Source organism: Kogia breviceps, chromosome 4 (assembly GCF_026419965.1).
Source record: "Kogia breviceps isolate mKogBre1 chromosome 4, mKogBre1 haplotype 1, whole genome shotgun sequence".
In the NCBI taxonomy this organism is placed as follows: domain Eukaryota; kingdom Metazoa; phylum Chordata; class Mammalia; order Artiodactyla; family Physeteridae; genus Kogia; species Kogia breviceps.
Window position 1 is genome coordinate 62,461,496 of NC_081313.1, and position 24,957 is coordinate 62,486,452.

At 41.1% G+C, this 24,957-nt stretch overlaps 1 protein-coding gene across 2 annotated transcripts in view; it reads left to right on the plus strand.

Annotated features, from left to right (window-relative positions):
- Positions 1–24,957, plus strand: part of LOC131754720 (betaine--homocysteine S-methyltransferase 1) — a 49,608-nt gene that overhangs the window by 17,193 nt on the left and 7,458 nt on the right. The window contains exons 1-5 of one of the 2 annotated variants that reach the window (XM_067033351.1): positions 8,375–8,531; positions 12,450–12,582; positions 19,281–19,399; positions 20,736–20,927; positions 21,300–21,447. In XM_067033351.1, the coding sequence (XP_066889452.1) occupies positions 8,499–8,531; positions 12,450–12,582; positions 19,281–19,399; positions 20,736–20,927; positions 21,300–21,447 (625 nt within the window). In that variant the 5' untranslated portion in view covers positions 8,375–8,498. Of the gene's footprint in view, positions 1–8,374; positions 8,532–12,449; positions 12,583–19,280; positions 19,400–20,735; positions 20,928–21,299; positions 21,448–24,957 lie in introns of those variants that run through there. The other variant, XM_067033352.1, reaches the window with a different exon arrangement.

The window sequence follows — 24,957 nt, forward strand, 5'->3', positions numbered from 1 at the left end:
GTTATGGAGACGGTTTATTTCTTTCAATTTCATGAACAAACCCCTGTTATTGCAGACTTTTCTTCTGCAGCTTCTTCACCTCTCTCAGCCTTCATAGAATTCAAAAGAGTTAAGGCCTCGCTCTGGATCAGACCTTGGCGTAAGGAAATGTTGTGACTGGTTTGATCTTCTAACCAGGCCACCAAAACTTTCTCCATATCATAAATAAGGCTGTTTTGCTTTCTTATAATGTGTTCACTGGAGTAGCAATTTTAATTTCCTTCAAGAACTTTTCCTTTGCATTCACAACTTGGCTAAATGTTTAACGCAAGAGGTCTAGTTTTCAGCCTCTCTCTGCTTAAACTGATACCTCATTTAAACCGAGAGACGTGTGACTCTTCCTTTCACTTGAACACTTAGAGGCCGTTGTAGGATTAACTGGCCTAATTTCAATATTGCTGTGTCTTGGGGAATAGGGAGGCCCAAGAAGAGGGGGAGATATGGGGGAATGGCCAGTCAGAACACACAGCAGTTATCAAGTTTGTCATCTTGTGTGGGCGAAGTTCAAGGTGCCCCCAAACAATTACAATAACATCAAAGATCACTAATCACAGATCACCACAACAAATAAAGAAAATTTTGAAATATTGCAAGAATTACCAAAATGTGACACAGAGACATGAAGTGAACAAATGCTATTGGAAAAATGGTGCTGATAGACTTGTTTGACGCAGGGTTGCCACAAACCTTCAATTTGTAAAAAAATGCAATATCTGTGAATCGCAATAAAACAAGTATACCTGTATTTATTCAAATGTATAAAATAACGGATGTGGGATGCTATTCATTTTGGCTTTATGTGAAGTGGCAAAGCATGGAAATAATAGTACTGTCTCTAAGTATGGACACACTAAATAAATTCTGGTATATTATACAATATTATTCAGCCACTAAAAAAAAGAGGAACTTCCTCATCTTATTATGAAATGATTGTGAATATATATCGTTAAGTAAAAAAAAGCAAGGAGGAGATAGTGTCTATGGGGCACTACTGTTTAGTTAAATGGGGGGCAAAGAATGTTTATACATATTTGTTGTATATGCATAAAATATTTCTGAATGGACACAAAAGAACTGAAACATTGGTTGACTGGGGAAACTGAGTGCCTGAGGGACAGGATACCTCTTTTTATTTGAATTTTGAACTAAGTGAATGTCTTAACTGATTAAATTAACTTTCTTCTGTACATTATACAATGCTGATCTAACAGTCATTTAAAACTAAAACGAAACTGACACCCTGAAATAGTGTTTTAATTTTTCCTTTTTATAGTTTATTCTAGATCATGAGTGTATAGTTAATCTCATTAACAATTAGTGACCTTTTGAATTTAGGGTACCTTATGTATATATTAAGGACTGAATTTATTTTTCAAAATGGATTACTTTTTTTTAAAAATTGATTAATTTTTGGCTGCTTTGGGTCATTGCTGCGCGCGGGCTTTCTCTAGTTGTGGCGAGCAGGGGCTACTCTTCCTTGCGGTGCACAGGCTTCTCATTGCAGTGGCTTCTCTTGTTGCAGAGCACGGCTCTAGGTGCATGGGCTTCAGTAGTTGTGGCATGTGGGTTCAGTAGCTGTGGCTCACTGGCTTAGTTGCTCCGCAGCATGTGGGATCTTCCCGGACCAGGGCTCGAACCCGTGTCCCCTGCATTGGCAGGTGGATTCTTAAGCCACCAGGGAAGCCCAAAATGGATTACTTTTATAGCAAGGAAACTATTAGAGTTAATACTGTCTGCCTAAATCATTTCCTACCAGCAGTGAAATGACTGTATTCAAAATCTAGACACGCTTATTTTCATTTTTTTAGTTTATTGAGCATTTTGTGGGATGCACAAAAGGCCAAGAAAATGTTTTACGTCATTTTAATTCTCGTTTTTAATTTTTTCATTGGAGTATAATATCTATTAAAAAAACCATATTTGCTGTAAACGCACAGCTTGGTGAGTATTCATAAACCAAACATACTCCATGTACACAGCACTAAGATCAAAGAACTAGAACATTACCAGCAACCCAAAAGCACTCCATGCCTTTCTTGTCACTACCCCTTCCCCTAGGGTAATCAATATTGTGACTCCTAAGAACATAACTTAGTTTTGCCTGTTTCTGTACATTATATTAAATGTAAACTTAAGGTATTGTCCTTTTGTGTCTGGCTTCTTTTACTCAGCAGTGTAGGATTCATTCATATTGTTGCATGTAATTATAAGTGAATCATTCACATTACATATAGAATTCCATATAGTGTAAGTGTGTCACAATTCATTTTCCCATTCTGTCATCGATGGGCAGTTTCCAGTTTGGGCCATTTATGAATAGGCTGCTATGAACTTTCTTGTACATTTCTTTTGAGGAACAGTTATACACGTTTCCACCCAGGAGTGAAACTGCTTGATACAGATATGTGCTGCTCTAAAAGATACCAGCAAACATTTTCTTTCCTAAAGAGTTGTACCAGTTTATACTCCTACCAGAAGCAACGAGAGTTCCAGTTGCTCCCCATCTTCCCCAACATTTTGTATTTTTCAGTTTAGTTATTCTGGCTGATTTGTAGTAGTATCACTGGAAGCTGGTTTCTGAAAGTGCCAACTTCTTTTAGAAATTCTTTAAGCTGGGTAGGTTATAAATACCAAAAAAGCCAAAACTGGGGAAGTGGAAGTTAGAGAGAACCTCATTTTTTATGTACCCCTCATTTTACTCTTTGGGGTTCCTATTATATGCACATATTAACTTGAAAAACATATATGTTCCTATATTCCTGAGGTTCAGAAGCTGGTGGGTGATGACACTTTTACTACTCAGTTATTACTTGTGTTATCACTTTTCTAAGTTAACTGAGGGCTGTGCACTGGTAATGATCTTAAAGTAGACTAAAATCATGGGTCTTCCCTGGTGGCACAGTGGTTAAGAATCTGCCTTCTAATGAAGGGATGTGCGTTCGATCCCTGGTCAGGGAACTAGATCTCACATGCATGCCACAACTAAGAGTTCTCATGCCACAACTAAGACCCGGTACAACCAAAATAAATTAAATAAATAAATAAATAAATTATTTTTAAAAGTAGACTAAAATCATGTACCAGCCCACCCCAAAGAAATGATTTACATTTCTACTATCATCACCAAGCTAAAAGCCCTCACCAAATCCTCTTTGAATGCAGCTCACTAGTGAAATGGTGATGTGCAGACCAATAGGAAACAGCATGTTTTTTGTGAGAAAAAAAGGGTGGGGGGAATCTTTGGTTCCAGTCCAGCAGAGAGTTTCCCATCAAACGTAAGCTCCTCAGCAGGGTCCTTGTGTCTAACACTTCTTGGGCTGGATACCACATCTCACCCCACCATGACCAGGTTTTCTCTGAATCACTGGTGATAATTTCTTTATTTCTGCATCTCTTCCTTCTCACACCGCACACTCACCAACCTGGTGTGTACTTCCCCTGCAGGTTCTAGACCAAGACATGGGGTTATCCCTGGGGTATAACTCCTCAAATCAGGAGCTGCATGTGGGAGCTGAGGGACCACACAGACATCATGTGCCAGACCCACGGGAAAAGGGGATCTTTAGCCCCTACTCCACCTTCTCCCATTCAAAGAAGCAAACGATGTCTTATTCATCTTTCAAAGATGTAGGAAACCAAGGTTTGATTGCCTATCCCAGGAAATTATGGCTTTTCTTTTCCAATACCCATTTAAAACAACAAAGTTTCAGTATGACTGGACAAGCTAGGGGTTACACACAATCCAAGAGTCATCACATGGAGATGACCTGGACAGGGCAGACTGTTTTCTGTCAGTAACTTGTTGGTAACAAATTGTATTTCTAGTGAATCTGGACTTCTCCTGACTAGGAGAAGGGACCTTGGTGTTGGGCCATGTGAATGGGAGGGGCCATGAGTTGGATGAGGTTATAAAGAGTTTGGAAAGTTTTTTTTAGAAAAACAGTTTACTGAAAAGGAAGAATAGAGTTGCTCTAAAGAGTATGATCTCTGATGACATTTGGCCTGGGCTGAAATCCTCCTCTCAGCTCTGTGCTTGCTGTTGGCATGACCTTGGGAAGGTTCTCATTTAAACTGTGTGCCTCAGTATTGTCATCAGTAAAATGGGGATGGCAAAGTACCTACTGCCTGGGTTTACTGTGAAGATTACATAATGCCTATGAAGCACTTAGCATGGCTAACTCCACATAGTAAGTGCTCATAAAGTTATAGTTTCTGGTCTTGTTTTGTTTTAAGAAAAAGAAGCAAAAGAACACATGACCAAAGAAGACAAGCTAATTATCCTGTTAGAAAGCATTAAAGGAAAGGCAGGAGAGGAGAGAAAATTTCAGAGCTAGAAAGAGAACCTGGGAAGCAATTACCTTGCTGGGAGGATAGTCTGGGAAACTGGGGGTGTCCAGAATTCACAGGAACATTGGCTAGAGAACTCTTCTGCAGAATCCAGGAGACTGTACAAGAATGCAGATCTGTGAGCTCTGAGAGAAGCATTGTTGCCTGTGGTGGAAAGAAGTCCTGAATAGTTCAAAAATAAAACCCACTATTTCTCCACGAACTAGGAATGGGCAGAAGCTGGAGGCAGGAATAGGAGCCAGAGGTATCCTCTCTGCCAGTCTAAGGAAGTGCTTGCTGACCACAAGAGGAAGGCAAAGAAAGAACTTGGGCAAAGGTTGTTTTTTGCTCTAAGCATATGCCAAGCCAATTGCAAAAAAGGAATCTGAGAAGTCACCTAGCTTCAGCTTGAATTTTACATAAGTAACCAAGGCCCTTAAAAGAGGAGTAACTGTGTGATGTGGTTTAATGTGCCTGGTGTGATGGGATCATGTTGAGTGTAGCCGTTGCAGTGACAGAGGGAATGAAGTTCAGTTGAGCCTTGAACAACAAGGGTTTGAAAAGTGCAGGTCAACTTATACAAGGATTTTTTTCCAATAGTAAATACTACAGTAATACATGATTTGCAGATGGTTGAATCTAAGGATGCTGAATTATGGACACGGAGAAACCGCTGACAAGGAGGGCAGACAAGAAATTACAGGCAGATTTTCGACTGTGCAGAGGGGTGGCTCCCCTAACCCCTGTGTTGTTCTGGGACCAGCTGTACTACCAGAAAAGATAAAGTGAGGAAAATCTGTGCACCCAGGAAAGAGGGTTTTAGGTGAAAAGCCCACCCCCACCATCCCTTTACAATGATCCCAAGCAGTGGCAACAAAAAAATAACTGAGATTAGTGGCAATAGAAAAATATAAGGAAAGTGAAACCTTCAGTTTGGGGGCTATTTGGGAGAATCAGACCAAAGGACATCTCACATATATTTGATAACCCCAATACTCCTTCTATTTACAGCAGAGGTTGAAAACTCACATGCTTTCAAGGTAAGGTAAATATGTGAACCAATCAAGAGTGGAACAACTGGGTGTTGGGCAGACTGGCAAACAGGAAGGTGCCACATAAAGGAATTCACATTCAATTTTTTCAAAACACTGGTCTTGCCAAAGTAAACACAGAAGTTGGCCCCATTCCCATGCCACCAGTTTGCAAACACTGTTTTACATGATGTTAAAACATAAAACATGTTCAACAGTTTAGAGGCTAAATGAAACAGTTTTAATCTAAAAACATCTATGAAAAAGCCACTTTCATTTTAAAGATGATCCCAGTTGAATGGAAAATGAAAAGTCCTGACATTTTTTTCATCTGCATATTGATAAAGGGGACATTTTAACTCTTACATGAGATGGAATCTATTTCCCCCTTTTGGGAAAATGGAGGAAATATCCTTTATCTCCGGCAACAAGCATGGTGCTTGAATCATTGTATGCATGGGCCTTAAATGTCTATTGAATATAAATAGGGTTATAAGTGGAGCAAAGCACTAGCTGGAGAGGAACCATAACCTCTCTTTTTGAGGTTATAAAACTGAGGGAGTGGACCTCCAGCTCTAATCCTCCTCTTTCCCTTCAGGATATATTTTTGACCCCAAATGTCTACGTAGGAGGTCAAAGACTTCCATGCTATATGACCTTCCTCATCTCATTGCTCTAGCAGAGAACAGAGAACATGGACAGCCTCCCAAGAACGGTTGCTACAGAACTCACTCCCCAGGTGGCATCCAAGCCACCTTAGTACCTTGTACTTTGGAAATGGGGCACGGGGCCTTCAGAGATCACTCTGATAACTCTTCTATATCTCCCTGAGTTCATGGTTCTTGAGGACAAAAAGGGGGTGCCTACCTCACAGAATTGTGAGGAGTAAATAATACTGCATATGTAAAAGGCTTAATGTAGCGCCTGGCACATAGTAAGCACTCAGTGAGCTGTGGATATTATTAGCTATTACGGAAATAGTAGGTGCATGAATTTTTTTAATGGACCCCATTGGCGTGGGTAGTGGAGGTAGAACAAACTGAGAAGCAGAAGAAAAACAAAATTATTTCAACAGCTGCCTATTAATCGTTTTAGAAAAGGTGGAGATGGATAAGTGACTAAATAAATTAAATCCCCTACATTTAAATACAAATCCTTATCTATACATGTATACACTTACTTAGGCATAGAGTTCTGGAAGAATAGTTGACGGGTAACAGTGGTTATCTCCAGGGACGACTTGACCTGGGAATAGCAGCTGGGGAAAGACTTTAACAATTTTGCCATGTGTCTATATTATCTACTAAAAATTCGCAATTCATTTTAAAATTAAATGTTGCTAGTTTAAAATCTCTCCTGAGTTTTGCTGAAAGTGGACGAACTGTGAAATTGAGAACAGCTGCTTTCAGTTTTTACTGTCGAGCCCTGATACTGCCCCCTAGCGACTAGTACCCACCACCGCAACTGCTCTCTGCAGCCCTAACTAGACTCAGCCTGAACCTGCTCGTCTCACCCATACTCACCTGGTTAATATCAATAATATACGTAGTTGACGCATTAAATAACTGAACTGTTACCTACTCATATACTCCAATGCTTTCATGGTCGAAAATCTAGGCACTGTGAAGGATGCCTACATTACCTCATGCCTCATTCTTGCGGACAGGTTAAATAATGGCTCATTTGCATTACAATATATGCATCCATCATCCTTCCCTTTTTTTCCATTTTAAACTTGACAATTACCTGAAGCAAAAGGACTTTTCTAATTTCTCAGTTTTATCTCAAGTGCACCTAATTTTAGTAAATAAATTTGTATTAATTCATCATTTGCTACAGTAATTTCCTTCTTTGCACTTGTTGAAATAGAGGTTATTGTTCCACATACAAAATTTCCTTGTGTGCTTTTACGTATTTGGGTAAAAGTTTCTGAACTCTATTTCAGACTTTTTAGTTGTTCTCTAGGCTATTTACTCTCACGTTGTACATTTTTCTAAAGTAATGTTTTCGTTATTCTAAAGTCAATGTGTTCTGGGGGGGTGATGGGATGAACTGGGAGACTGGGATTGAAATATATACACTAATATGTATAAAATGGATAACATAAGAACCTGCTGTATAAAAAATATATATTAAATTAAAAAATTTTTTTAAGTCAATGTGTTCTCACTGTAAAGAAAGTTTGGAAAATACAGTAAAACATAATGAATAAAATAAAAGCAAGACGTAACTTTACCATCAACAGATAACTACTATTAACATTTCTATTTTCCTCCAGTTTCTCTAATGCCTGTTCGTTTTTATACACGGTTTTCACGCTGAATTTTGAAGTCTCTAAAGTACATTTCCACTGTCGTATATTAACGTTAAGTGTTTGTCCTTGTTAAATATTGCAAAGATATTATTAGAAACTGTAAGCCATGTTTGGATATAAGGGCAAAGTTCATTTTGAACACACACACACACACACACACACACACACACACTAATGCAGGGTCAGTATCGGACCCTTCTGTAAATGTCATATTTTGTTCGGATACATATCCACTGGGTGTATATCACACAGGGGGGTCACACTTTAGGCTGAAGTTCTTCCAAGAACTGCAAGCCTCCTCATTCAATAATCTTGTATCCTCGGCCTTTGACAAATATTTGGGCATTGGATGGAATTCTTAGGGGTCTGGCCTAGCGACTTAAGGAAGGAATGATCCACGATCCCAGGCAAAGGAGAAATCAGGGTCGGGGACCCGCGAGGGGAAAAGAAGAGCCGGGCACAGGTAGGTCTGAAACCTGAGCGAGTGGCAGCATTATTATTATTATTTTACTTCTGGATGGTTTCACCCATTTTGGCAGAACAATCTCGATCACCTCCGCACGCAGGTTCCCAAGCAGCGACAGGCCGGGATCAAGGGCTGGTGGGCGTGTTCCCAGCCCGAGGTCCGCGTTGGACCGCACCGGGGGTGGGGAAACCCACCCCGCAGGAGCAGCGGGTATAAAGAGCCCGGCTGCTGCCGCCGTGCAGCTCCGGGCTTCGCAGGGGGAAACGCTCGCCTCGCCGGTCCTCATCCGTGTTAAGTACAGTCCGTCCGGGACACCGCGAAGATGGCACCAGTTGGGGGCAAAAAGGCCAAAAAGGTGAGGTTGCAGGGGACCCAAGGGCGCTGTCCATCCCGGCCAAAGCTCTGAGTTTCGATCCACAAACCAGTCCCGCATCCCATCTCAGCCGCGGGGAGCGCAGAGGAGCCCTTAGAGCCTGACTGTGACCAGAAGTCCCCACAGAACTTCTGCTGCAGGACCCCAAGGCGCCTCTGACTCCCCACTCCTGCCCCCCTGACCAGAGCGCCCCCTGGAACTCCTTGACCCCCAACTCCAGAGCGCCCCCAAAGCGCTGAGACTCCCAACGTCTTCTGAGTCCCGCACCCCAAGACCAGAGCACTCCCCAAAGATGCGGCTCCTAGACCCACAGGTGCGACTTCCCTCCCCCATGGCGGTGGGACTCGGGGTCGCCCTGCTGCATGCCCCGGGCTCCTCTGGGGTCTGTTCCCGTGCCACCGCGCTCGCCCCTTGACGCCCCGCGCTTGCAGGGCAGGGAGGCGCGCGCCCGGGCTCCCACCGTTTCCCGCCCGCGCCCTCACAGGCGCCTAGGGTCTCAGGGCCCCTACCTTGCAGGGTTCTCGCTGCACCCACCAGCCCGCCCCGCCGCAGCCTTAAGGTTCTGGCGTTGTCTGGATGATGTAAGTTTTCATCCCGCAGCTTGGTTTCAGCGATCACAGAACAGTGCACCGTGCGGGCCTCGAAAAGACAGTTTCAGAAAAATTAAGCACAATGGCCGTAAGATATTGAGGAAGGACTGTTAAGTTTTAAAAATAAAAACCCAGTAACAAGCTCGCCCTTCCCTGGGGACGAGTGTTTCAGTCCAGACTGTGGGCCTTCGTCTAGTTACAGGGGTGCGGGGGGGTGCGGGGGGTTGCAGGGGGAGGAGATGGATGGATGGATGCACTGATAGTAGGACTATGGTTAGGAGTGGGAAGAGAAGGATGGAGGGAGTAGGGGATATGCTTGTCCCTTGGGTGTCAAAGCATCCAACTCCACGCCTGGCAGACAGAGGCCCAGGGAATGGCAGTGAAGGAGACAGGGCCCTGCCAACTGTACTCCTGCAGCTGTAAGGACTGTGGGGGCAGGTCCACCTCCCAAATTCATTGCCAGCCATCTCTGTAGAAATGGGCTGTACCTAGTTTCTAAAGGGATGACCCCGCCTCAAATTAAAAAGACCTCAACACAAGGAAAAACATTAATTCAATTAAATTTTTTTAATGCCATGCTGTCCCAGGATTTAAGATGCTGAGATGGCAATCGATTATAGTCTGTCACCTGTTCAGTTAGGTGGAGAATTTTGCCAATCCATATATCTACTAAAGGAATAGTTGATGTAGGCTGGAAAGGATGATACCCATAGAGATTTAAAATTTTGGGGGGGTTTGGCCTGATTTACGTTGCCATAAATCCTAATCCACTCCCACAGACTCAAACTCACAAAATGAAACATTTTAAAGGATTATTTTAGCAACAGATGGACATAAGATGGGAAGAAAAAAAAAGTTTCTTTAGTAACTTTGTTTCCATGCCTATGTTACTGTTAAAATATGGACAATAATACTTCTATACTTCTGATTAAAATTAAAACATATGTTACAAAACTAACACATGTTCATTGTAAACAATTAGGAAAAACACTAAGAACAGTGTCTGCTACATTTTGATGTATAATTCTGCTAGTTCATTGTCTAGGCAAATATGTACTTTTTAAACAAAAAGTCTGATATTACACATATTGCTTTGCAACACTTTTTCACAAACAATATCTTGAACATTTTCTCATAGCACATTCCATTAAAAAAAAAAAGCCACTTAGTTTATGAACAAGAAAGTCTGAAGTTCAGGTAATTTAAAAATGCAGTAGAATCTAAGAGAGTGTTCTTCCTGATGTAATTGTTCAATAAACTAATGTACAGCATGGTAATTGAAGCACCACTAGCCACTCTGCCACCAAATATCAGATTCTTAGCTATGCTGTGCATTTAAGTGTTGTGCTCCTAAGGTTTGAAAACACACTCAAGAGTCCAATGAGAGTTGCTAGGTGACTGAACAAAATATCATGAATTATTTCACCCAGACGAAAATTAGTAGCCAGTCATATCTCATTTATTTGACTGTAGTTCATGTTTTTATACAACTGCACCGACTAGCAATATATCTATTTTTCTTGTTAATTGGGTCATAACGATCAAAGTTGTAGTTTTAAAATGTGACCTTATTTTGGAATTTTATTTTATTTATTTTTTTATACAGCAGGTTCTTATTAGTTATGTTTTATACATATTAGTGTATATGTGTCAATCTAAAATGTGACATTTAGACACAGTGTAATCATGACAGGTATTTGGATTTCAAAATGACATGTGATCAATTCTATATTTTTGTATTTGTTATCTCATGGACTTGTACACTTGACATTTTTTCTGTATGGAAGGGCTATTCAAGAATATATAGCATAGTCCTCCTATTTTACTGCTTTAAGGTAGAAATGTCAGATGTTTCTTTTCTCCGAGCACCAGTTGTCGGAATGGTGTGGGAGAGAGGCAGAAGTTGGTGAGGACCTAAGATTGAAAAGCCTACGAATGTCTCTCACAGAATTTGTAACCCTTGTTATATCAGCATTTGTTTTGTCAACCATTATTAGTAATAAATGGAACGCAACAGGTAAGTACATTCCAAGTTATTACTTTACACGGCCTTTTCAGGGCTATCCCACCCTCCCCACCCCCACTTAAAATCAAATCTAGATACCATTTAAGGATAAAGGAATCAGGAGGACCTATACACTGCACCTGGAAGACCATGTATAAATTACTCAGAGACTCTGGACCTTAATTCTTCATTTGTAAAATCAGAGTGACCTAAATTGAATTAGGGTACCTTTAATTTTTAAAGGCTATGATTTTTTGAAATTAAAAAGAAATGGTTACACTAGAAAATTACTTTCTAAGTCACAAAGCCCTTTAAAAATATTAAGTTCAAAATTTCTCTATTAACACCCGGGTAATTATTGCATAGTACTGTAAATGGAATAGCTATGGAGGTTGGATTAGAAATTAGTTTATAAATATTTTATTTACCTGTCTCTTTCCTGTTCTCTCACTTGTAGAGAGCGGGCTGTGCATACTCATAACTTCCTGGACAGCATAATGCAGCTGCTATTATGGAAACTGAATTTTTTTTTTTTTTTTTTTTGCGGTATGCGGGCCTCTCACTGTTGTGGCCTCTCCCATTGCGGAGCACAGGCTCCGGACGCGCAGGCCTAGCGGCCATGGCTCACGGGCTTAGTTGCTCCGCGGCATGTGGGATCTTCCCGGACCAGGGCACGAACCCGTGTCTCCTGCATCGGCAGGCGGATTCTTAACCACTGCGCCACCAGGGAAGCCCTGGAAACTGAATTTTTAACGCCAGAGACAGAAGTCTTTAATTGATTTGGCCATCTTTGTGGTAGTATCTCCTTCCTTCTGTCTTCACCAAATATCTTTTGACTTTTCAGTCTCAAAATGTCTTAATAGCATTGTATGCCACTTCAACTTCTTTATAAAATATAATTCTCTCTTTAGTGTATTGATAGAATAAGAAGAAAGACTAACAATCACCATTTTAAGAAGGTGTGCTTAAGTATTTATTTGAGGCTTTACAACAAAACCTTTTCACTTAATCCCTCTGAAGATATTTATTCAAACATAACATCTTCCCACAATATGCTTCAAATACTCTCTAATGTGTTCGGAAAGGCCCCATCCCTGTCACATACACATGGATACACAAACTTTCAATATATTAGCATTCTGGTGACTCTCCTTATAGCCACAAATTTCTGTATGAAATAGATATTTTCTGAGAATTCTAAAGAAATCATACTTCTCAAGAATATGATAGCAAAAGTTCTAAAGGTAGAAAATTGTCTTAAAAATTCAAGTAACAACTTTTCTTCCTCCTCTTCTGTACTTTTAGGGCATCCTAGAACGGTTAAACTCTGGAGAGGTCGTGATTGGAGATGGAGGTTTTGTCTTTGCACTGGAGAAGAGGGGCTATGTGAAGGCAGGGCCCTGGACCCCAGAAGCTGCTGTGGAACACCCAGAAGCAGGTTGGTGCACAGCTATATTCTAAGCTCTCATAAAAGACCACTATGTTGACCCAAGTCTAGAAGCATGCCATCAAACAGATACATTCATGCCGTGGTATCCAAATATTTATTATTGCCTGCTGGGCACTGTGCTAGGTACATAAGTACAGGTTTGCCTGTTGGGTAAGTACCAATGGCCTGTTGCTGTCATCTATATCTACCTCTTGTTCGCTGATCCTCACTCTAGATGAGTCTAGAACCTGGCTCACTGCCTTTCTCTGCCCCTCCCTTCTTCAACACTCTAGTTGACCTCAACATCCATACATATGATCCATCCAGCACTCTTCCTGTTAGTGCCTTGATCTCCTCCTCATCTCCAGCAAACTTTTCCTCCATTCCCACCTTAGCAACCCTCTCCTAGACCTCACCATCGCCAATAGCTGTCCACCTCTGAAATTTCAAGGACAAATACCACATTCTCTGACCACACCCTCCTATCTTTTCTGCTCACTTTCTCTAGTGCTCCTATTCTTCAATCTCATCACGACTCTGGCTCTACCATTTTAGTGTGTTTTAGCCATTCTCCCCCACAAGTCCACCTTCCCTCCTTACTCCTTAACCCACTGTAAGTTCCATGATACAGCATCAATCACCATCTTGCAGATAAGCCCTCTTCCATTATGTATCTGCCAACTAGTCAAATTCATTGTATACTAGCGTCACCCTGTTCAACTACCTACCTAACCTGCACCTGCATCCACAAACCTTATTCTCACTTTACTTTTTTGACCACAAATCTTTTATGGACAGGAGGGGAGGTAGGATGCAATCTGAAGGGGATAAATGCTGTCTTCTAAGGCCTCTGTATCATCCTTAAGCAATAGCGAAGACTTAATCTTTAAAAGGGAGGAATGAGCCACTTCTGCAGGCCCATGGACTTCTGAGGGATGTAGGTTTTCAAGGCTGATGGGTTAATCCACCCATATGTCTTTATTCCAGATCTGAGGATCCCATTTCTTCCTAATCAGACCCTAACTTTTGGCAATAGAAGCTTTCCCAGTTGAGAACTCTGGACCTTTGGAACCCTGCTCCCTATGTAATTTAGTCCTGGGCCAGAGCCTCCGTTTTTCTGTTCTCTAGCAACAGGAACTGAGTCTCTTTACATACCACCCAGAAGAGCCTCAGACTTTCACACACTGCCTGAAATTGGTGATGACTCACTTGTAGCCTTTCATTGTCTTTCTTCAGTACTTTGGTTGTACCCAACAATAGCCATCGAATTCCGTAGTACTTACAGTTACTGCTTCCCCTGAACCTCTCAAACATCTGAGATAGTGTACCGGCTAGTGCATTCCCTTCCAAGGGTATCTCATCCTAGTTCGCTACAGGTTGAAGTTTTAATAGTTGTACCCCTAGAGCATACTGGGAGCTCCATCACCTGTGACGTGTGGGTGCTCATTACTAGCTAGTCAGAAGGAGATCTGACTCTCAAATGATGCCTTCAGAGTTATTTCCCATGACTAGTTCTGGCTTCAACTTTTGCAGGTCAGACCACTCAGAAAACACATTATGAAGGAGAGAGTTGTGCTCAAGAGTTTTACTCTTGGGAGTGAACTAAGGGAGTGAGGGAAGCAGGACTGGGCAAAGGGAGGAACTGGAACTGAGCTGTGAAGAGTTGTAACAGAGACCCCAGCCAATCTCTCAGGGAGCTCTGGAATTGCACAGGCCCCTCAGAGTTGTCCCAAATTGAGGCAAGGGGGCCAGGTCTTTGTGTTTTCCACCTACTAACAGACCAAGCCCTGCACACAAGCTATCAGCCCTCCCCTCCTCCAGGAGAGGGCTTAACCCTGGGCAAAGGAGTGCCCTTTGGCCTAGGGCACTTCCTAGGAAGGGTCTCAGCCAGGAGCCGTCAGCAACCGTCAGCAACCGACACTTTGAAAGAATTTAAATCTTGCAGAGGAAACCAGAGTTCTTGTGAATATTGTATAAGATAAGAAACAGATGTTTTTTATGTTGAAGAAGAGCGTATTCCAATAAACTCAGTGATGAAGGATGGAAATTAATGAAGAACATAAACTGAGAGACAGTACAGCTTTGAGATCCAGTACAGACTCTGGATCCAGACAAACTGGATCAGATCCTGACACAGCCACTAGGCTGTGTGGCCTTGGGGAAATTACTTAGCTAAGAAAACCGAGATAATATTGACACCTACCTCATAAAGTTGTTATGAGGTTTAAACAAATTATATGTGCAGTGTTCAAAAGAATGCCTGGCTCATGTTAAACACTACAACTATTCGCTATAGTTATTAACTTGAGTGAGTTGCTTCCTCTCTTGGTAATATTCTTGGTTGTATTAATCTATTACTGCTAGAGAAGTACAGAAATGTATTCAAATCACACTGTCCCTAAAAAGTATCCAAAGTAAAAGAGCCATAGTTGCACTATGAAACCTAGCAAATGTACACAACTTTTATATTTCCAAATAAACATAGAAATAATACTGTGTTCTACCCTTAAAAAAAATGCAATTAGTAAGCTTTGGAAGCTAAACCAACAAGAGTTCTCAAATTTTAGTTTCACCAGCAGAGTTTGTTAAAAATAATAAATTCCCAGGCCCCACTTATAGATTTGGTTTCATTAGGTTTGAGACGGGTCCAGGAACCTGCATATTTATAATACTTGTCTCCAAATGATGGCAAGGTAAACCCCACTTTCAGAAGCATTGTGTTGAAGGGATGTAAGGAACACAATGGCATAATTAAGACCTGAGAGTGAGGATTTCTAATATATCTATGGTTTGTTTCTTAAGATCTGCTTGCTGGGTTAAACTCAGAATGAAATATTTCTTGGGCCAAACTGACATTAACGATAAACTACCTTTGCCCAAACTCTGCCATGGAAACAAAATAAGACTGTTGTTTAAACTGCAAATTTCAATTTTGTTAGTCACGTTTACTTTTTTTTTTTTTTTTTTTGTGGTATGCGGGCCTCTCACTGTTGTGGCCTCTCCCGTTGTGGAGCACAGGCTCCGTACGCGCAGGCTCAGCGGCCATGGCTCACGGGCCCAGCCGCTCCACGGCATGTGGGATCTTCCCGGACCGGGGCACGAACCCGTGTCCCCTGCATCGGCAGGCGGATTCTCAATCACTGCGCCACCAGGGAAGCCCAGTCACGTTTACTTTTTAAAAGTCACACATTAGAGGAGCTCAAGAGAAACTGCTCTGATACCGATTTTCTTTGATTTTATTAATGCAGAAACAGCACATTTGATCTCTCAGCCATTTGTGTCTTGAATATTTTGAGCTTATTTAAATGTATTGAGCATTTGCTCTACGTTTTCTCCTGGGAGCTCCTTGCTTTTCAAGAATTAATGAAAACTCCATGATACTGAGTCATTAGATTTAATCCTTTCTGCTACAGACTGAAATCCCCTATATTCAACTCTGCCAGTACCTAGTTCAAACTCTGTCAACCACAGCGGACTACAGGACGCATCAGAAAAGACAAATCTGCTTGTAACTTATCTTCATAGAACCATTTAATACGACTTTGGATGTATTTAACCTTTTCTGGGTTGGGGGGGCGATGAAATGTGTTTAAAACATTCATGCTTTAAATGAGAGCGGGGGTCATTGTCATGCTACTTTATGCAAATAAATTTATTTTTGCAGGTGCTTTTCTAATTTTGTCTGGGTAATAACTAGAATTCATATAGACCCTGAAAAGTTCCCTGTAGACTGGACGGCACCCAAAACACTTTTGCAGGACTGGTGCCTGGACTTGACTTTTAGTGCTGGAAGCAGTGAGAAAGGGAAGGTTATGCTACAGGTCTGCAATTCCTTAAACAAGCCCTTTTGGGGCCAAATCCTTCTTAGAATCCAGAATTTGTGGGAATTTTAGAAAGTTAATACATTACATATGCTACATATTGCATAACGCTCTTATTAGGGTCTAAAGTGCTCCCCTATGCCCCATCAAACATATTAATACTCTTTTTTTTTCATCAAAATATATGACTACCCACACTAAATAGGATACAGTTATAAATATCCTCACATTAGTTCAGGTGACATTTTGCTGCCAAATAAATGATTTTACTGCAAATTTATTATCCCACTGAAGAAATACTGCAAATTTTTATTTGACCTTTTAGAGTTTGCTGTGGAATTTCAAAGACTTGCATTTCTCAAGTAAATGTACAAGGTAATATCTATATTCTGTACATATGTCTGGGTCATATGGTTTATACATATAAACACACACACACACACAAGTTGGTAATATTTAGCTTCTGTGATGCTAAAATAAAACTAGTATAATGAAGAGTGTAAAGCCATAAAATGAATATAATTAATTAGCATAAGTTGTATCATTGTCATAGGAACCAGTCATACCCTATTGTTAGTTAGAGGATGAAGACTCATAGTTTTACGATGAGAGGAAGCAGAAAATAGAAATTGAAAGGATATTCAGAAATTACCAGACTAACTCTCCTACTAAAATTTATGCCAAAAGTTGTGGTTCTTGCACTCAGTGGAATCAGCTTTGAATCTGACGATGAATTCAGTTTCCCTGGGTCTGGAGGGGTCTGAGGAATCTGAATATTTAATTGTCCCCAAGCAAGTCTAGTAGGGTCACACTTTGAGAAGCATGGCATTTTTAAGAAGCATGATGGAATAATCAAATCTGTTAAGAGTGAAAAGTTGTCTTCACCTTTCTGATTCACTGCCCTCTGAAAAAATCTGATAAAAGATTATAGACCCTCTGAGCACTATACAATGTACATACATGTAAACAATTTGCACACCATTCCAGTGTTTTTGCTTGGTTTTTTTTTTTTTTTTTTTTTTACAGTCTCTGGAAATCCATCAAAGGGCCAACTGGGTGGACTTCTTATTCATAAACCATTCTGTCCCAGATACCAAGTATGTAGTCCCTTCTCCCTTGCTCCAACCTCAGCACTCTGTGTTTATCTGATTGACTGTATACAAGTTTTTTCAGTTGATTCTGCTGCTAATTAGAACAACTTTGAAACTCCCTAATTTAGGCATGCTTTTAAGTTTCCACTGAGAACGAAAGGTTCCATGAGTTTAAAAGAAGAGATTTGGCTTCAAGCTTAGAAATCCATTCTCTGAAACTCAAAAGCTTTTTTGGCCTCACCTTTTTGTCCACTTATAAACAAAAACTGAGCTTCCTATGTTCTTGGCACTCTACTAGGCATCTGGGTTGCAAAGATGCCAGACTAATCTCCAGTCTTAGCCTCTGAAGGGCTAAGAACACCAGTGTCCTAATAACTTTCTAGTGTCAAACGGAGTTGTTCCCAGACCTGCAGATTTTATAGGTCTCTGAAATTTCAAAATAAATTTTCAGGTTCGAGATATGACTGTTGATTTCTTACTCTGTCCAGTCATTTCTCCTGACAAAAACAAAACACCGACTAAGTCCCACTATCATTTTATAAAAGAAACATTCTCCTGCTCTCTTAGAATGGTGATTCTCAGCAAAACTGAAAATAAGAATCAGTTGGGAAAACTTTAAAAAAAATTGCTTGTGCCTTAGCCCAAACCAATTAAATTAGAATATATGTGGATTTGACACTAACATTCATAATTTTTGAAAAGCTTGCAGGATATCTAATGGGCAACCAAGGTTTAGGACCACTATTTTAGAACAAAGGATAACTCTTTAAATTGCATACATTTGATTATATGGAAAAAAAAAAAGAAAAGAAACCTCCCACCATATTTCCTCCAGCCAATGAAAGCTTCGCCACATGGTATTCACCCATGAACCTAGATTGCGAACATTTCTCCAACACTTATTCCACTCTACTACCAGAATTGTCTTTCAAAAACACTGAGTTGGGCTTCCTTGGTGGCGCAGTGGTTGAGAATCCGCCTGCCAATGCAGGGGACACGGGTTTGATCCCTGATCTGGGAGGATCCCACATGCTGTGGAGCAACTAAGGCCGTGAGCCACAACTACTGAGCCTGTGCTCCAGAGTCTGTGAGCCATAACTACTGAGCCCACATGCCATGACTACTGAAGCCTGTGCGCCTAGAGCCTGTGCTCTGCAACAAGAGAAGCCACTGAAGTGAGAAGCCTGTGCACCGCAGCGAAGACTAGCCCCTGTTCGCCGTATCTAGAGAAAGCCCGCGTGCAGCAACAAAGACCCAACGCAGCCAAAAATACATAAATAAAATAAATTTTAAAAACAAAACGAAAACACTGATACCTGTGGTCTGGCGCCTAGACCCCTCGGGATGACGTGCTAGGCTGTTTCACACTCTGACAGCCCACTTTTCCAAGTGCATCTCCCACCACTTCTCCAGCATATCCTCAACTCCGGCCACTCAGACTGCTTGTCACTCCCCCACATGCCAAGACTTTTCTTGCCTCCTTGTCTTTGCTCAGGCTGTTGCCTCTATAGGGAATGCCCTTCCCCATCTTCTCTGCCTGGCAAAAGCACTGAGATGATTCCTCCTCTGTGGGACCTCTCTCTTCTCTTCACCCTACATCCATGGCAGAGATAATCTCTTCCTCCTGGCAAGAGACGCCAGATCCACCTTTCATTAGCTCCCAGGATGAGCAAATGCCAGGCAATCAGGAATTTAAACAGGTATTTTCATATTTGTTTATCTGAGAGCCTTTTGAAAGCATCACAGACTAATAAAATGTTAACAATGAATACCTTTCCCTCATTCAATCTCCCAGTTCGCCAGCTTCATCGAGAATTCCTCAGAGCTGGATCGAATGTCATGCAGACCTTCACCTTCTACGCCAGTGAAGACAAGCTGGAGAACAGGGGAAACTATGTTGCAGAGAAAATATCCGTGAGTAACACCATACGTGGCACTCTTAGAAGGACACAGTAGACATGCATGTTATTACCAAAGCTCTCATAGAGAAAAGTGTTGAGCCTCTTTAGAGTTGTTTTGTTTTAAACAATACAAAAACGAGATACATGTGAATAATATTCTTAGGTTTTAGCTAACGTCCCTCAAATTAACAGAAAGGCATTTAACGAAGCAGATCAAAGAAGTATTTAACTATTAATGATTCTCTCAGTCTCTTGACTAAGTTGCTGAATGAGTATCCTTACAAACTCTTACATCTTTTTTAAAAATAAATTTTATTTATTTATTTTATTTTTGTCTGCATTGGGTCTTCGTTGCTGCCCGCGGGCTTTCTCTAGTGGCGGCGAGCATGGGCTACTCTTGGTTGCGGTGCGCGGGCTTCTCACTGCAGTGGCTTCTCTTTGTTGAGGAACACGGGCTCTTGGCGCACGGACTTCAGTAGTTGTGACTCGCAAGCTCAGTAGTTGTGGCGCACGGGCTTAGTTGCTCCGCAGTATGTGGGATCTTCCCGGACCAGGGCTCGAACCTATGTCCCCTGCATTGGCAGGCAGATTCTTAACCACTGAACCACCAGGGAAGTCCGAAACTCTTACATCTTTACAATTTTTTAATGTGACACAGTATAGGAACAAGGTCATATGTGCCAGGAGTCAGTGAACCTAGAATCTTCCCGGCTCAGCTACAATCAACTGTGTGATGTTGGGCAAACCATTTACTTATCCCATCAAATCAGCAATTTCTTCATCTCTAAAGTGAAAAAGGAATTCTAAAATTACATGAGTCTGTGTGATCTATAGTACTGGGGTTTTTTGAGGACGAGCATCAATTTATATTGTCTAAATAATTAGAAAAGACCTTACTTGTGATACATGTATCTGTTGAGAAAATATATCATGACAAAAAGTCATGAATTCTATAGTAATTTAAATTGAATTTTATTCTTCTTAATCATAAAAGCAAATCATTATCATCATCACCACTATTTGCTAGGTATTCTTCTAAGTGTAGCTTAGGCATTGGAAGATACTGGATCCTTTTATGTAAAGACTTTTACCCTCTCACAGATCTTTGGTATAATGTAATATCCTAAATACCATCATTAGAGGTTTTTTTTTTTTTTTAAATCACTGTTATTGGCAGTGTTGTTACTGCAAATTGCTCAACTCCATAAAGCATTGAACTATTCCATCACTGTCATTTTCTGGAATAAAATCACTATTGTAACATACAACTGAGATTTGGACATTTGAATAACAATTTTGCTTCAATTTCACATGAAAATGTAGATGTATCATAAACTCATCCATTTTAGGGGCAGAAAGTCAATGAAGCTGCTTGTGATATTGCCCAGCAAGTGGCTGATGAGGGAGACGCCTTGGTGGCAGGAGGCGTAAGCCAGACACCTTCGTACCTTAGCTGCAAGAGAGAAACTGAAGTCAAAAAAGTCTTCCAGCAACAGTTAGAGGTCTTCATAAAGAAGAACGTGGACTTTTTGATCGCAGAGGTAAACAGATACGATCTAAGATGAGATGAGTACACTTAGGACATTTTCTCTGCCTTTAACTCTCATGAGGACCATGTGGGGTTAGGTACCAGTCATGACTAGTAGGTGTAATATTTAGTTTTGAAATGTTTTTCCAATTTAGGGCTTCAACTAAATGTGACTCAGTTAATGTAACATACTGTTCTTCAAACCTTTGGACTGTAAGTCGCTGAAATCACCATTCTATTCTGTTTTAAAAATGTTAATGGGTCACAACTCAGAGTCTGAAAAATACCCATTTGGGGATAATTAAGTTAATACACAGTAGGATAAGTTTTCAAATTATTTGGGAAGAAACAAGATTAAAAGTATCTTGACTTTAACTTATTTCAGTATTTTGAACACGTTGAAGAGGCTGTATGGGCAGTTGAAGTCTTGAAAGCATCTGGGAAACCAGTGGCAGCGACCATGTGCATCGGCCCAGAGGGAGATTTGCATGGTGTGGCCCCTGGCGAGTGTGCAGTGCGCCTGGTTAAAGCAGGTGATGATGCGTTCTGACCAGTTTGCAATTAGTGTGTCTTTTCTTTTTTAATTAATTAATTTATTTTTATATTTATTTTTGGCTGTGTTGGGTCTTCGTTTCTGTGCAAGGCCTTTCTCTACTTGCGGCGAGCGGGGGCCACTCTTCATCGCGGTGCTCGGGCCTCTACACTATCGCAGCCTCTCTTGTTGTGGAGCACAGGCTCCAGACGCACAGGCTCAGTAGCTGTGGCTCATGGGCCCAGTTGCTCCGTGGCATGTGGGATCTTCCCAGACCAGGGCTTGAACCTGTGTCCCCTGCATTGGCAGGCAGATTCTCAACCACTGAGCCACCAGGGAAGCCCCTAGTGTGTCTTTTAAATGACATACAAATGCAGGTCCATCTATGAATCACCATATACTACTTTTGTTACAGGAAAACCATTAATTTACTTTCTTAGGAATATCTATAACATCATTGAGTCCCAAAGAGAAAGAAATGTTAAAAAACAATACATACACACACATACCAGCCTTTTGAAATGGGCAATTAGACCTACGCTGAAGGTTTAACACCTGGAAATGAGAAGAATTTTAGTAAATCAAAAGGAACATTAGGAAAAATTATGTTTTATTTAAAATTATCTGAAGTTGAGGTCTTTAGACATTAATAACTTTTGAGTCAGTTGCCCTCTTTGCCAGTTTTTCCATTCTCATAAATTACTGGTATGCTTTACTTTTTGTAATTGGTATAATAAATTTTAAAATCCTTTGATATGAGACATTGAGCACCTAATTTATCTTTTTATATAATTTCCATTCCTAATATTGGGTCTCATTTCAATTAGGGAAAATTCACAGACTGATTTCAAAGCTGCCTCATTTTCAACTGAGGAATAACACAGTGTCCGTGGAAGAGTCTGACTCACTCTGTGGAACAGAGATTTTGATTGGCTAATTGTTTAATTTCTCATCTTTATCTAACTCCTAATATTTCATGAAAGTCACTTCATACTTGTCACTAATAACAATTATTTAGGTTTAGGAATGACATTGTAGAATCCTAATTTTTTATTATACATATTAAAAATGGGGGGAGAAACCAAATTAATATATTTCAAAAAGATCAGAGGAGGCCCTTATCATCCCAACTGTTAATTGGCAGGGATTCTTCGCCTGCATCTACTGCTTCCCCTGCCAGTCTGTTCAGAGTGAGTGGCCACAGTGCTTGACCTCACTGTACCCTGTTTATATCCTTCACAGAACTCCCCAGTTATCTCATTAGTTTATGTCTTGAATGTCTGGCTCTCTCACTTGATTGTAAAATCCCAGAGGGCAGAGACTATGTCTGCTTGGCTCAGCACTGAGTACCGTGTGCCCAGCACTCAGCACATGGTAGGTCCTTAGTCAATATCCATCTCACAAATCTAGTCCATCTTCCAATGTTAGTTCAACTTCCATGTGCCCTTACATAGTCATCCCTACTCCAAATAATCACTCTCTCCTCTCAGCAGCTGTGTCGCACATTTAGAGTATCCTCAGATGACATTTTCTAATCTGTGAGACTGTTAATAGAGTTCTGCAGTTACACACAGATAGAAAATGCTGTGTTAAGCCAAGTTAAGCAGGCTCTTGACTGCAGAACTTCTCAGAGGCTTTGACGTGTTCGTGTATACTGGCAGTCTCCAAGAAGGGACTACAGTAAATAACTACTGCCCAATTTAATTGATCATAGAACCTTGTTTTCATAGAGCAAACCTTGGGAAGCCCTGTGCTAAATTATAAAATCTTTGGTGTGCTTTATTTATATTTCTCTAAAACCCCTTACAAGGACTTTATACCTAATAAACATCCAATAAATAGCCAAAATATGATTACTTCATTAATGTAATGATATCTAGCAAGGAAAGAGAAACTGTGGCTCCAGGACACCAGGAAGGGAGGAAGGAAGGAAGGAAGGAAGGGAGGGAGGGAGGAAGGGAGGGAGAGAAGGAAGGAGAGAGGGAGGGAGAGAGGGAGGAAGGGAGGAAAAGAAAGGGAAAGAAAGAAAGAAAGAGAAAAGAAGAAAAAGAAAAAGGTAGTCAAGATCCAAGTGACCCTGTTCAGTAAGCTGTTGAATTTACCAGTCTGGAACCCAGTGGAAAGGTCAGGGTTAGGGAGAGAAGCTTGGGAGAGGTCTGGATATAGATGGTATTGAGAGCCTGGGGCTGAAAAGGAAGTGTAGATGCAGAAGAGAAGATGGCTCAGTGGGATCCTGGGACACTGCAGGACTGAAAGTTTTAGCCTTGAGGAAGGGTCAGCACATAACACTCAAAACAAAAGCAGCCAGGGAGGTAGGGGCAACACTGAGAGAGTGGGGGAAGTTCTCAGAAGCCAAGAGAAGGGGAGTATCGCTGAAGGAGAGAGTGCCACAAGGTTGAATGCTGCCGAGACATTGAGTAAGATGAGAAGAGAGAAGCGACTACTGGATTTGGCAAGATTGAGGTCATCGGTGCCCTTAACAAAAACTGATTCAAAGGAATGACAGGGAGGGAGGCCAGACTGGAACAAAAATGAAGAGCAAACTGCAGGCCCAGGCCAGTGAGGACCGCTAAGATACCTGCCACTGAACACTGGAGGTCACAGCGTGTAGCTCAGCTCTGCTGCTCCTGGAATCTGGGTTGGTGCCGCTCTCATTGCAGCCAGAATGAATTTTTCCTTTCCTTGTTCTTGGCATCTCTATATCCCAGCTACAAAATCTTAGGCCATGAGTTAATCAAAAAAGTCCTTTTGGGAGGCTTCCCTGGTGGCGCAGTGGTTGAGAATCCGCCTGCTGATGCAGGAGACACGGGTTTGTGCCCCGGTCCGGGAAGATCCCACATGCCACGGAGCAACTAAGCCTGTGAGCCATGGCCGCTAGGCCTGTGCGTCCGGAGCCTGTGCTCCGCAATGGGAGAGGCCACAACAGTGAGAGGCCCGCAAACCGCAAAACAAACAAACAAACAAAAAAAGTCCTTTTTGGAGGACAACCCAAGTGTCCAACTAATGAATAGATAAGCAAAATATGGTACGTACATGCAGTGGAATATCATTCAGCCATAAAAAGGAATGAAATTCTGACACATGCTTCAACAGGGATGAGCCTTGAAAACATTGTACTAAGTGAAATAAGCCAGTCAGGAAAGGACACATATTATATGATTTCACGTATATGAAAGTTTTGGAAAAACCTTTTCCTAAATTACTCTCTGCTGTTATGCCCAAGAAACTTAATAATATTATTAAATTGGCCTGATAAAAGGAAACATTGATTTATTCCTCAGATGAGTGGTAACCACAGGTGCTGTGGGGCAGCTGGGAGTCATGAAAAATTATCATGTTTTGCAAATATAATGTCAAAGATTGAAAAAATGGCTACTAAAATTTGAAGTTAAAGGACACTCTAAAAATGATTTTTTTAATGACTAATAAAATTTGAAGTTAAAAAAACCTCTAATAATGATTATTTTTTTTCAAAAAAAGATGGACAGCCAAGTGTGCATAAGCTACACTT